We start from the raw sequence: 14,594 nt of genomic DNA on the forward strand, positions 1-14,594 counted from the left end.
CTTGAACTACTTTAAAAACTAAAGCTTAAACCTTAAATTGACATTAAATTACAGAAATCTTAGCCTGAGTTTGGATGCTGTTGTGGTATCTACTGAAGGTTTTTTTAAAGCCATCTAAGGGACAGAGCAAGTATTAGGGAGGAAACATGGTTGCTGGTGGATACAAACACTGGAAGCAGAAAGTTTCCAGTCTAGATTTGCCAACATGAATGATCCAAATTATGATCCACGATCGGAGAGAGAGCTGTATTATTTTCCTATGGACTCTGTCCAGTATGATCCAATGCTTAATAGAGAGGGGAGAGTGGGTGTGAACCATGTAATAGCAAGTCCTCTTTCCCCAGGGAAGTTACAGAAAACAATAGCTCCGATGGGCACGCTGTGTATACAGAGCCATCCTCTACGCAGGAGCCTCCCAGCCGAGCAAGAGAGCTGTGCAGCATCTCCATGAAATGAGACCATTTATACAGTATCTACGCAACACTTTCTGCTAGGATGAGGACTAGAGGCGGGTTCAGAGGGGAGCCTGGCTTGCTCCTGCTCTTATCTGCAGTAGTAATTTAGCTCCACTAATGAATACCTGTTGAAGTGGTAAGCGCTGCAAACTAAAGAAAAGCCAAGCCAATTGGTCTGTCTATTCAAAGTCCATCAGCAGCGAAGAAGTCAGCGTCTATTTTATTAAAATAAAAAGAAACTGAGATGAGGTTCTTAAAGAAAAAGGCCTGTGATTTTCCATTTTCAACATTGTAATTGCAATAGCAAGCCGGTTCCTTTTGTCTCAAAACAAGCAACCTGAAGATTTAAGCTGCTGCCAAGAGGATTTTTCTGTATTTCCTGCCTGACATTTTATGAAACAAATGATAAAGAAAACACTCAGCAAGTTTTTTCACAATGACATGAAAACATATATGTAACTCGAGGGCAAGACTGAATGTGTGACTTTACTTCAATGTGATTCCCACTTGTGCCAAGAACATAAGAACTCTTTAAGAGCGTAATCGTGGACTAACCAAGAACATACAAGCTTAGAGAAAAGAAAGGAAAATTTAGCTTTTTTAAAAGAAACCAATAGCTCTTCTCACGGTTGGTCTCAAGAGAGGAAATTGCAGCATCTTAGATCTTTACTTCAACTTTTAAAAGAGAAAGAGAGAGGGGGGACTGTAATTTTGAAGCTGAGGAGGAACAGGAATATTCTTGTTTAAAGTGTGAGCGCGAGGATGCAGCCTCACACGGATGGTTATTTCCTTAAACTCGATGACATGCAAAGTAAACCAGCATGTTCAGATTTAAGGGACACAACCTGAAAATAATCTGAAGGGACAAAACTAAGGCTCATTGTACAACCACTTTCTGAGACCAAGTTAATAATCGGTTCAACAATGAAACAGTCTTACTAGTTTCAAACTTTTGTGAGCAATTTTGTGTTAAAAACACTTCATAGGAAAACACAGCAAAGCTGATTGCTGTACAAGAAGGGCTTTATCTCTGTGGGCATGCCAAATTTCAGAGCGTTATCTTGCGTGGTGACCCGGCACGAATTTTCCAAGAAACCGAAGGGGGGGGGGGCACAACTGGGTCAAAGTTAATTTCAGCTCTTTTAAAAATACACAAAAGGGTGCTTTAGGGCTTGTAAAATTGACCCTCTGTAAACATACAGATTCCCTGTAGAGGAAGCATGCACTGCCAGGGCAAAAGTGAACCAGAGGCACAAACGAACCAGTCTGAGAGAACAATACTTTGCTTATATTCTTCACACTCTTCTCCTCACCTTCTCCCTTTGAGTCTTTTTAAACAAAGCCAGCCCGAAGGTAGGACAGGTCATCTATTTGTGGGGCTGGACTTTTCATAACTACACAAGTGAAAGCTCCTCATTAAGTCATCCTCTTAATGCTGCAAGAAAAAAGGTGAAACAAGCCTCCAGGAATTAATTTTTTTTTAAACTTCAGAATAGTATCAGAGGAACGAGAGCAAATATTAAAAGATTATTGATTATGTTAGCCATGAGATTAGTATTGTGAAGCCCTCTAATACTGAATGTTCCTCAGTAAAAGCTCTTGCAGTGAATTGACCCAACTTTGAGGACTGCAGCCAGCAAATTCTGCCCTGTCATCATTATTATTATTTTATGTAGTTTTTGAGGAAGGGGACTTTTAGCTCATGTGTTTAGTGTATTAAAAAATGAGATAGGAGTGAATAATAACACAGTGGGTTTAAGTTTTAGCCTAGCTACAGTGCCTTTACACGGGTTGCTTTTTTGTTGCCCCACCCCCTCCAAAAAATAACTTTGTCACTTCTATTAAAAAAGAAATAAATAAATTCTGCAGGTTAAATGTGAAACAATTAATACTATTGCTATCCACAGATACGACGCCCTCTAGCTAGAGTGCATTTATGGAAGTATCAAGCTAGCTGTTCACATGCATGAAGAGCTGCTCAATGAAAGCAGTTATTTTCCAGCACGTAGACCATAACGTTATTAACGTTCGTTTACGACTTCGGCATAGCCCCAGCGGACGGGGTCATCGCTCTCGGGGGAGGCATTCCTCTGACTGCCCAGGTCACAACACCGCCCGGCTAGAATTAGCCAATTTACCAAAGGCGAAGAACTCAACGCAGCTCAGGAGAAGGAGGATGCCTTCTTTCTGTTCGGTTAACATCTGAATGGTACAAGCTTGCGTTCATCGTTCTAACCCCTGCGTTTAGAGAGAGCTCACGGGGAAATTCAAACTGACGGTTTACATGTAGCTAACAGGCTAAGGATCACATACCAATCACCTCGTGTAGCTCGTAATCATCTTTGTTGATGGACCAGGGTTGGGAGCTCAGGTCCTCCGACATGGCTGAGGGATCTGCTGGGGCAGGACTCTCTGTGTGTAGAAAGGTGGTGAATCCAAAAAGCGGGCGTAAAAATTAGTCAAAGTAATCCAAACAGGACTAACAAGAGCGACACTTCCCCTTCTTTGCAAATCCTGCAGCACTCCTGTCATTCCCAAAGTTTGACACTAGCCTAGCAGCCCCGCCTACCGCATTCCTACTGAGAAAATGTGGCCCTTCCTGGCGGACATATTGAGTGTGGCACACATCGACGTTGAGCGCTGCGGTTCGGAAAACTGCCGAATCAACCCGAGTGCTTCCGCCACACTTTTAATGGCGGACCCCACGCGACGTCGCCCCAGAGTGTGCCCTTACAGGTTTAAGTTCAACTTATTACCTCAATAGAAACCACTTCTTTTCCACTAAAATTAGCACACTATGCTTCTACCGATTCATCATATAGTATAGTTTGAATGGCGTACAGTGTGAAAACATCAAACCAACAAGCTAGGCAGCTCAAACACCTGACAGGGTAAAGTCAGGGATTAACATTCTCACCGAGCGGTCTGTGAAAGGAGGCGTGTTGCTCCAGGAAGAGCCTGCCTCTGATTGGACAGAACCACGTATGCTGCTTTCTGATTGGGTGTTCGCGCATTTACTGTAAAGCGTAGGCAACCATAGCATTCCTTACCGCATTAGAGACCTCTGGTGGTTTATTTTATGCCATACAGGATTTGCACAGTCACAACAAATGCAGGGAAACTAAAGGCATATTTAATTTTATAGTTCCATATTATTAATTTTTTATTTTAAAAAAAGAAAGAAAGACTTTGAATAATACACCACGTTAACTTTATTCATTTATTTTAAAAAACATTATTTTAATTGGTCTAAAAAGAGCATTTTCAAAACACAAACTCAAAAGTAGAGATCCCACAGTAACAGAATTGCTGCACAGAAAGGCAGGTGTCAGCTGTCAGTAGAACTGAACTTGTGAAAGTATCAGAGCCACAACAGTTCTTCCTCTTTAAGCTTCAATTTCATGAACAAGTTTGCTCATAAGAGGAAGTGACAAAAGAATGTACCCTTCTCCTCAATGCAACACACATAAAATACAAAATAGGTCCACACAAAACCCCTGTCAGAAATGGAAATCTCATAATATGATAATGATTGTGCACTGAGAACTTTGCTGGCGTTGGATACTACTGTGCAGTCTCACTTTCATAATGACAGTGTGCAGGAATCTGTGTCGTCTCCAAAGGAAGTGCAAGTTGAAGCAGTAAAATATATACATACAGTGTAATCATGAGATTCCTCCAATGCTGCATTTGGCCACTGTCCAACATAATCTTTTAATGGAATAACAAAAAGGCACTTTGAAATATGATTAACCGCCTGCTCCACAGTTATGGCAGCGACAGAGCTTTGGCAAGCCGAGTCCAGAACCACGCCTGCGTGCAAGGCCGGGTGTAGTCACAAATGGTGAGGAAGCGTAAAATGCTGGGGAAGGGCTTTGTCATCGGCTTGTAGATCACTGGAATCAGGCGTTTACTTCGAGCTCCTGAAATAGAAAAAAAGAATATAAATGGTTAAGCTGCATGCATAAGCCAGAAAAACGAGCACAGGGTTGTTTAATATAAAATATTTATATATGTGTGTGAGCATTACCAGGACAAAGGCTGAGAGCAAACTTGGTCTGAAAGTCACAGGCATCGCTGTCGAGATATTCATCAGAAATCACCACCACCATCCGTTTACACCTGCGTGCAAGGTCACATATTACAGTTAGTTGCAAAAACTGTGAGAGCAAGAAAACAGAGAGATTTCAGGAAACATGACTGGCTGAGAATTGGATTTCTTCTTTCAAGTGACTTTCGATATCTGAATTTCAGATGAAACTGACGTTAATTATGTCTGGCTTTCTAAACCATCTCTGAACTTTCCAAATCTACATTTCATCCACACACACACACGCACGAATACACAGATTATAAACCAAATGGCAGACAGGTCTGAACCACATCCTGCGCTAGTGCATGCTTGATGGCTGCGCCTGTTGGTAAATGGTAAATGGACTGGTTCTTATATAGCGCTTTTCTACTCTTCTGAGCACTCAAAGTGCTTGGAATTCGTGTTGCATCTGAATAACAAATGCAAAATTGAATTGCAAAAAACAAAACAAAACAAAACAAAACAGTAAATCAGTATCATGTAAACTGCTTTTTTTGTGCTTTTTTTGTACCATAATGACCTACTTGGAGTTTCAGACTCACACCCGGCCCCATAACATTATTCGCTTAATCAATTTTTCAAGTTAAAATTAGAACAAAACAAAAAAAACTGAAAAGACCAAACAAAAACCAGGTTAGTATATGTGTCAGTGTCCCACCTCTTCTCGATGAGTTCACTAGTGATGGTCCACACGCAGGAGCCCGGGAGGACGTCTCTGTCGAACACACACAGTTTCAGCTTGTAGTCCGTCTGCTCCAGCTCACGGATCATTTCGTGGACGAACGTAAAGTCGCTCTGGCAGTAGCAGATGAAGGCATCAAACATCTCAGGAACCCCTGGATTCAAAACATCTTGATTCAACTCAATGGTTAAAGTTTCACACAAACACACACACACACAGAGGGCCATTAATCAGAAACATCTCACATCACTGACACAACATAAAACTCCTAGAGCAAAGTACATAAGAATAATAAGAAAACCACAAGGCTGCGGAGGAAAAGGAGCAGCGAGGCCGTGTAGCAGTGCACGATTAGTGCTTCAGATAAATGGTCAGATGAAGAGACAAGTGACAAGTAGGAGGGGTTTTTTCCCCGTGTGATAGTTCACCACAGAAAACACTCAAACAAACAAACAGTTACAAAGTCTCGAAGTTTCGAACATATAACAGATTCCCATGAGTCTGTGCTGTTTAATAAGGAAAAAAACACATAATAAGTGGATATTAATAAGCATTGTGAATTTAGAAGGAAGCCTACATTTACAAAGTGAAGGAAATCATTATGCAAATACAGTGATCGCTGATGTAGCTGGTTAAGCTGCAGTCAGTTAAAACTAATGCATATAGGGCTGCGGAACTTAACCATATCAGCCAAATGTAGCAGAATATAAAGCATCAGATTTATACTGGAACTACTTATTACTCCACTACCTACATCTATGCTGAATGAAGCTTAAATATACATATAGATTAAGGTAATCCTTTAAAAGAGAGCTTTTCAGTGACACTGGCAGTAATACTGCACCCATGCTCAAGATAAGCAGTGATTAGAGGACATGTGCTGAGTCATTTACGCTGTGTCTTTGAAGCGATATTATTCATGCTAATGGGAGTTGCTTTAAAAGATATTTCGACATAATGTGTGCATATATGTATGCAAATTGTAAGTTCATACAAATGCTCACCTTCAGGGTCATCATCCACAGTGATCCCAGACCTCTCAGGGGTGCGAGGGACACAGCTGTCGACCTCAGGAACTTGGAGGGGGGGTTCAGCTTTCTTTTTAAGATTCGCACAGTACTTCCGGACATCCTCATCTGGGAACCAAACGGCGCAAAACGGCACACATGAGCGCAAACATCCAGTGAGTTCAGGGAGATGCTTTGGGAATGTGGGTACAAACGCAGCAGCCTCCGTGTGATGGACATGTAACTGTGTTTAAACTCAGTTATTACACTTACACTTACGCATTTGGGCAAATATTACGAAAGACACTCTCTTAGTCACGAGTGTAAGGTCTATTTAAGCAACACTGGAATTCATTGTTAATAATTTCCTGAAGCAGGCGACAGGGACAAGATGGGGTACAAAAGCAAGCATGCGTTATGAATAAGCACAAGTTATGACTGGTCCTAATCAATGCAAAAATCAATCCTAATCGACGAGAGGTGTTTATTTATTAAAGACAAGTGGATTTAAGTGGAATGGCAGTAACGCACCTATCAGTGGTCGCAGATCCTCCACGATGTCTTCTCTGTCCAGCTCCGAGAGCATTGACAACAACTTCCCCACTGACGTGTCTGTGGTCCGAGCCTGCCAGTCCTCCAGAACCGTGCAGGTTGGGTTTTTGGACACTTCGTAGTTCTTTATTTCCAGGTAGTTGAAGCCCATGGCCTCTGCGAGCGCCATCCAGTCCGCTGCTACCGTGTGCTTGGGGTTCAGATAAAGTCCCAGCTTTTTCCTCACGCTCATGTTTAGCGCAACGAGAGGAATCTTCTCCAAGTCAACTTGCGAGTCGGCGCAAGCCATGTTCCAAAAGTTTCCGGTTAAGTTAACGGAGTTTTTTGTAAGTTATAAGTAAGAAAGACTAAACATTATAATGATAGACGTGATTTGAAATGCTGTGTTGCCTCGGAAGTCTACAGCACAACATACCTGACTGAGGAAGTGAAGTCTTTGCGCCGGAGTGCGTCACAGACGGGGGGTGGAGATGTGCTATTTACCAAGTGGAGCTAACAACCCAAAGTGCGATTCTTTTTTTATTTTTAAACCACCGACATTATTGTTATTACTATTACTCCTGCGACCACAAGGGAAGCGAGCTTATCAAGGATGACTGAAAGTTCTCACCGGAGCGAGCTGCACAAAAAATAAATAGACATGCACGTTTTCTGTTCCCGTTTACTCTCATCTGTATTCATAGCTGCTCAGAAAGAACGGACTGACTTCCTTGCTCTGATAAATGGAGGTCAAGATTTAGTGCACCAGATAGCAACTTTAATATAGCCGTTTTGTAACCATCACACATAAAGCAAAAACAAAGTATAAACTGCACAGAAAACCTGCAAGAACAAAGTAACAGTAATCTGTTCAAAACATGATCTTAGGTCATTACAGGTGATTCGGAATCATAACAAAACCACACTGTGGTTTTTCACAGTCGCTGCATAGCCGGAAACGCAGCGAAGGCCCTCGATGTTGCAATTTTCTACAGAACCGATGGCCTGATCAGTGAAGTTAAAGCACCGTAACGTGTGCTTCCTCAAATCCTCATTCTTCAGCTTCCCTGAATCAATACATCAATGTGCCAGACAGATTTTCATGGAAACGGTTCAAGATTAAATCAGTGAAGCGTCCAGGTATTCACAGGTTCTTGCTTCTGGAGAAGTAGAAGTCGATGCCTCTGTCCCGATGCTGTTTGGGGGTGTGAGATGGGCCTTTCTTTCCTCTTGGTGAAGGTCCTGTGCCACCCTAAAGAAAGAAAGGATAAACTTCTTTTTTTTAAAACTGTATAAACGAAAATAGTGAGGTAACAGTGATGTAAAAATGTCATTATTTACACACAATTAAAAATAAAATAAGGAAGGAAATGTAGAAATTTGTTTTCAAATACATCTCTGGGATGGCAAGATATTTCACTGGGTAGAAAAAACACAAAAACAATGTTATGTCACAAATTCTATTAACATTTTTTTATTTTCTAAAAAAATACAATGGAAGTGTCGACCTCTTCTGATTTTAATAAATGAAGCACTTTAAGGGGAAGTGTTTCTCTTGTTGCGGAACTGGTAACAATGTGACAAGGGGCCCCAAATAGACTGGAGCAGCAGACAAGTTTCTATTTACTGAGATATAAGTGTATGTTATTATTTATGGAAAAGTTTAATTTAAGTTTAGATAAAGCTGAAGAGTAACATCTAGTAATATAGTAGATACATCTAGTGGGGTAAAAGCCCAATATAGGCCTTAGAGCTGTAGCAGATTAGAAGTACTAAATAAAATTTAGTTGAAATACTTAAACTAGAATGTACAAACAATAGTGGAGTAAGTCTATTTATATCCAAGCGCTTTTATTTGCAGCAGTTATGGGTTAAACACTAATATAGCAGCACTACACAATCACACTAGCTACTTCCCTTCCCCCAGACACCCACCGCTTTCTTGTTAACGTGTCTGCTCCATTCAGGTGCCGTGACGATGGGAGCGGGATAGGTGTCGCCGAGGGTCACATGAGCGTGGGCCAGCACAGCGGTGCTGAGTGCCCAGGGTGTGTGCACATCACCTCCTCTGATATTCTGCAACTCTGGAACCCACCCCCGGACGTAATCTCCCTGAAAGACAAACGCAAACCGATGAGTCAGAACTGATTTCCTCACATTTTGTCCTATTTTTAATCTCAATAATAAAGCAGCAAAGCCTGCACAACAGGTGACTCAGCAGTTTTGTCTTGAAGCGCAAAAGGTGAAGTTTTAGACAAATGTCAAAAGGAAATGAAACGGTTTTTATTTCGTCAAACGAACATTATTGTCATAGTCGAGGCCTTGTTTGATCATGTTGAACTTCCTGTTCTCTCTGGGGTCATTTCCAATCCCAGCGCTGTATAGCCAGTTGCCATAATTGCTGCAGACATCGTGGTCGATCTTTGGAGGGAACATTTAAAAAGATGAGTTTTGTATTAACATCTGAACATTATATTCTTAAACAACTAAGCTTTGAAATAATGTATAAAGATAATAAACAACTACTGCTTACCAGAAGGGACTCAAACCACTCAGCTCCCATCCTCCAGTCAAGGCCCAGATCCTTTGTGAGGAAGCTAGCAACATTTTGACGCCCCCTGTTGGACATAAAGCCAGTCGCTGCCAACTCCCTCATGTTGGCGTCAACGAAAGGCACTCCGGTGCGTCCCTCTGTAAGTTCCAGTTGCACATAAATCCACCTTTATATTCATATACTATACGTACTGTTTCAGTTCAAAGAATATTTCATGCAGGATGAGTGAAGAGCACAAACCTTTCCATGCATCAAATAGCTTCATGTCCTTTTTCCATGGCACAGATTTGTCTTGAAGTCCTGAGTTGAAGTCACAGTAACATGAAATATACCTTTACTGCAGACAACAACAATAATAATACAAGTAACATAAAAACATCAGCTTCCTGTACCTTTGACCTGAAAAATCCTATTTCCGTACTTCACACTCACAAACCTGAAGTAGTCCCTCCACAAAAGCTCAAAAATGACCCTGTAGGACAGCAGGGAAGCTCATCAGATAGGGAAGAAATAAAATATGACAAATATAGATTTTCATATATATCACCAGCCTGTGTGCTCACCAATATGTGCTCTGATTAGCTGTCCGCTCCTTCTCGTACTGCTTGATCTGATGATAAATATACCTGGGTGAAATGCAACCCATTGCCAGCCTGCAGAATACCAAAGCCGCACCATTAGACAGAATTACAGGAATTACTTCAATGAAATATTAAACTCCGTGTAGCAAAGTGGAGCAGAGCGGCAGTGATACATTTGTACTCACCAAGGTGAAAACTTGGTGGAATAATCCACACCGATTAAACCGTTACGAGTCTCTTTGTAGGTTGCAACTGCATCCTTCAAAACAGACATCATGGAGGATCTTTAATAGATCATCTGGGATTTTTTTTCTCCACAGCTTTCTAAACAGCAGCTCATGTAAAACACATGTTGCACTCACAGTGTCCCAGAAATAGTGTTTAAGTCTGGCCAGGGCCTGACTCTCCCCACCGCCGCAGGGGAAGGCTGAGCGAGGATCAGTCACAGGCTCTGGAAGGGGAAAAGCGTTTCAGCATTAGGCTTCTTTAGACATAATAAACATCCTGAATCATAAATACATAGTATAAATGCGCGGACATTTGTCTTGGTGGATTGTTCACCTGTCTGTTGCAGGTCCTCTGCTGTAGGAATGGCTCCTTCCTCGAGGCCTGGGGGAAGGGGATTTAGCTTCTCTGGGGTTGAGAAGACCGGCCTCACCCTCCCCTCACTCTCCACTGCCTTTCTGAACTGAGTGTACACATCGGGAAGCCTTAAAACAGAGGGAAATATTACAAGGCACTTCTTAACCTGCAGTGTATCTTTCACAAAAAGGGTAGCTTCCTCTCTGTATCTGCTTTCACACCTGGACATGTGGGGGAATGGAAGATCATCTCTGTGGTACAGTGTAGAGCCCCAGCAGGTATGAACTTTGACCTTCATCTGTGCACACACATCTTTTACCCTTTTCTCCACATTCAGCTCTTCTGAGGTAACCTGTAGAAAAAACACATGAAGGTGAAAACCACGCTCCAATCACCAGACAGCATTTTTGCTGTTATCTGTAATATGAGAGAGCACCTCTTCGTGGAAAGCCACACTACTGACAGAGCCCAGTTGCCTGATGAGGTCTGCAACTACCTCCTCTGGCTTACCCCGTCTCACCACGAGATTGCTGTCAAACACACACACACACACACACACACACACACACACACACACACACACAAACACACACACACACAAAATAAACACAGAGACACACATATATAAGCCTCATTCCATGCCAGGCAAGCTGCATCCTGGGTAGAGTGCTAGTTGACAGGAAAAAGTGATGGGAACAGTGTGTGCAGAAGCAATGCTAATATAAACATAAACCGCTGTAAGTCCAGGTGCGTCCTGATCCTGTTACTCATATCAATTCAATCCTAGAAAGCCAAGGCCAGTGTCTTCACTGAGTTAACAATAACATAATACAAAAGTAAACTTATCTCTTATAAACCTTTCATAGAGACTGTGAGTTAGCGACGGTGTAGCAAAGGCGAAACTGGACAGTGGGGTTAGGTAAAGAAAAAAGAACAATCTCATGAGTGATAGTTTTATTACCTGCCTTTGTTGATCAGTGTGTTTCTGAGGTCTCTGATACCCTCCAGTAAGAAGCGCAGACGGAAAGGCCCAGTCTTTGGTAAGCTGTAGTTGTAAGTGCCCACATAGTGTGTGGGGTCGAAGCAGTACAGCGGGACTATGTGTTCAGCGTTTCTTTGGGCCCAGTGGAAAAGCTGCATATCGAGCATACAATAAACATACTGCAGCAATTACATGAAACAGCACATTTGATTTTATGATAGAAACACATTTTACTATTGATATGGATGGTAGAGGTGGGCTTGTTTCTGTCCTCCAAGTAGAGTATGTGACTCACTGAATTGTGTTAAATAAATACATTTTTTGTGCTTTTGCAGTGTTTTTCTATTTGCTGTTGCTTTCTTAAGTTGCTGTGCATTTAACCACTCAGTACCACCCTAGATATGGCTACTTTGTGGGGGGGGAAAAAAACCCTTAATAAACGAAAATTGACTTTAATATTTAAAATTCCCTGAAAGTTAGCAAGCATGCTCCTTGGTCTTTTGTTTTGTTTTCTTGGTTCTGTTTTTATATATATATACACACACACACATATATATATATATATATATATATATATATTTCAATTTTTTCTTTTAAAAATTGTAACGAGATGTCACAAGTTTGTGGAAGCTTGTTTCCTCCACCGGGGGAAAATGCCAGGCAGAGATAAGTCCAAATTTGGAATTTACTTTCGAGTAAGTCGAAGTTTCGAGATACGTAACTCGAAATTTTAAGCTATCAAGTCAAGATACTAACTCGAAATTTTGATTTATTTATGCAATTTTTGCAGCTGCGAAAATAACCTTCGATACGTGTTAGATACTTAAAACAGGATAGGGGTTAAAAAGCAGTCCAGTTTAAAAATTAAAAGTGTGTAATCATTAGCTTTGGGGAACATGCTTTTATTCTGGAGGTCTTGTACCGGTAGTAATATCGCTGTAACGTGCCTGCAGGCAATATTGGAGTTACTGTAGTTTTAATGTCGACGTTAATATATTTAAACAATTTCTTTAATGTCGTCAAATAAACAAAGCCTTAACATGCGAAGTAATCATCTTTTTTAAAAACATTTAAGTTTAACAACGTCGCACTTTTTTCTACAAACTCATGTTCTTACCTCGTTGTCGTGGAGACGCAAGTCGTTTCTTAGCAAACATATTACTGTACGGGAGGAAGACATGTTTGCTTTGTTTCCACTACAGCAGCAATAGTCTTGTTTAAAGCACTGAGGAAGAGAGACCTCGGTGCCAGAGAGTTGTACCTCCCGGGTTAGCCGCAGTTGTCTCTTCGGCGGCTCCTCTCTGGCAGTCACGTTTTCAGACACGACGTTACAAAACAGCAGGTTTTGTAAGGTGGTTTTCTAACAGCTGCTCCGACAGTGTTGGTGTTAATCGTTTTTAGTCAAAATTATCTAACTATTTATATTGTGTAATTTTCAAATTAGGCTTTATACTGACTTTAAAAAAATAAAAATAAATCATATTTCGTATTTTCTTTGGATAACTAAGTAGTGTGTGTTGCCTTTTCTTATACCGTTTTATGAAAATATGGTCCTATGGTCAGATTTGAAGAAAAGCTTCTATTTTATTGAGTCTTTATTGATAAAAAGTAAGAAGGCCATCAATAAATTATATATATATATATATATATATATATATATATATATGTATATAAAATTTTAAATTACGTCTATTTTTCCTTTAAAACAGAGTTACCGTGTAATAGGGATGTGTCTGTTATAACCATAAACTATTATTCAGTTAGACTGACATATAAAAACAACAAAATAATATAAACGTAGAAAAGGTTCAGTCATTTAACTGAGCCTCTCGCAAATGAAAGCGCAAAACCCCCAGGTGTCTACACCCATAGCCAAGGGGTCCACAAAATAATTTATAAAGCTGTTCTGTAATATATAAAAGTACATATCAACAGCTGGAAATCATTTATTACAGAAACAATCACGCTGTGTCCTTTACTCCCATCCACTTTATCTTGGTGCCAAAAGAAACTTTTGACTTCGATAGATCACATCACATGTGCCCAGTAAGAATACATATGTAAACAACACAAATAGTAATAAGCGTAATACCCTTAAAGTTACGATTATGAAGGGATCCATGGAGAATTTTCTTCTTCTTTGTAAGTGGTTTGGAAAAATTTGAGAACCCGTGATCTAAATAGAAAAGAATTAAGTGGGTGAAATAAAATGCACACTCATGGCCACTTTATTCCTGTCCAGCTGCTTGGAATGGAAACATCTAATCAGCTATGTGGCTGTTATTCATTTAAGGATGGTCAAGAAGACCTGCAGGAGTTCAAACTGAGCATCAGAATGGGGAAGAAAGGCTGTGGCGTGGTTGTTGGTGCCCGACAGGCTGGTCTGAGTATTTCAGAAACTGCTAATCTACTGGGATTTTTCCACACAACCATCTCTGTTTACAGTTATGGAAGACCATGCCGAGTGCTACTCTTGACAAAAAAGAACAGCAAATTGAACCTGCAGTTCACACAGGTTCACTGAAACCGAACAGTAGATTAGAAAAATGTTGCTTGGTCTTATGTGCCTCAATTTCTGTTGATATTTTGATGACAGGGTCACAATTTGGTGTAAACAGCATGAAAGCATGGATCGAACCTGCCCAGCAGTTAAGGGCAGTTGTGGTGTAATGGTGTGGGGGATTTTTTGGTACACTTTTGGCCTTTTTGAGCATTGTTTAGATACCACAGAGTATTACTGCTGACCATGTCCATGCCTTTATGACCACAGTGTACTCATCTTCTGATGGTGTGTTATCCTGTTGGAAGCAGCCATGTCACAAACCTCAGATCATCTCATCCTGGTTTCTTGAACATGACAATGAGTTCACTGTACCCAAATGGCCTCCACAATCACCACATCGCAATCCAATAGAGCGCCTTTGGGATGTGGTGAAACAGGAGACTCCCACCATGGAGCTACAGCTGCATAATCATATACCCAATAAGAAAGTTGTTGGTAGAGTCCAAAAGAAGATATCAATTTCAGCATTCAACCATCCATCTATCAATGGCGAGATCACAACTATAAATACATACATTAATGGAAAAAAATGTGGCAAAAAAGTCAGACTTTTAATTCAATTTG

General features: G+C 40.8%; 3 protein-coding genes across 4 annotated transcripts in view; all 3 read right to left on the reverse strand.

Moving 5' to 3' along the window:
* Positions 1-3,179, reverse strand: part of oxsr1b (oxidative stress responsive kinase 1b) — a 41,759-nt gene extending 38,580 nt beyond the window's left edge. Inside the window, exon 1 of one of the 2 annotated variants that reach the window (XM_025910232.1) lies at positions 2,769-3,179. In XM_025910232.1, coding sequence (XP_025766017.1) covers positions 2,769-2,838 — 70 coding nt within the window. In that variant the 5' untranslated portion in view covers positions 2,839-3,179. The remainder of the gene's footprint in view (positions 1-2,768) is intronic. The other variant, XM_005448875.4, reaches the window with a different exon arrangement.
* A 468-nt stretch (positions 3,180-3,647) lies between these two features.
* On the reverse strand, positions 3,648-7,192 carry myd88 (MYD88 innate immune signal transduction adaptor). The gene is given in 5 exon segments (NM_001311322.1): positions 3,648-4,378; positions 4,486-4,577; positions 5,207-5,384; positions 6,235-6,366; positions 6,769-7,192. Coding segments are annotated over 5 exon segments (867 nt in total). The 5' UTR covers positions 7,079-7,192; the 3' UTR covers positions 3,648-4,223.
* Positions 7,193-7,529: 337 nt separating this feature from the next.
* Positions 7,530-12,850, reverse strand: cry-dash (cryptochrome DASH). The gene is made up of 14 exons (XM_003439198.5): positions 12,585-12,850; positions 11,447-11,619; positions 10,922-11,015; positions 10,707-10,837; positions 10,465-10,613; positions 10,266-10,354; positions 10,089-10,162; positions 9,886-9,975; positions 9,715-9,794; positions 9,563-9,622; positions 9,302-9,459; positions 9,070-9,189; positions 8,704-8,880; positions 7,530-8,020 (listed from the first exon to the last, which is right to left on the reverse strand). The coding sequence occupies exons 1-14, from the start codon at positions 12,645-12,647 to the stop codon at positions 7,913-7,915; spliced, it is 1,566 nt and encodes a 521-aa protein (XP_003439246.1). The 5' UTR covers positions 12,648-12,850; the 3' UTR covers positions 7,530-7,912.
* Between the last annotated feature and the right edge of the window lie 1,744 nt (positions 12,851-14,594).

This window comes from Oreochromis niloticus, linkage group LG9 (assembly GCF_001858045.2).
Source record: "Oreochromis niloticus isolate F11D_XX linkage group LG9, O_niloticus_UMD_NMBU, whole genome shotgun sequence".
In the NCBI taxonomy this organism is placed as follows: domain Eukaryota; kingdom Metazoa; phylum Chordata; class Actinopteri; order Cichliformes; family Cichlidae; genus Oreochromis; species Oreochromis niloticus.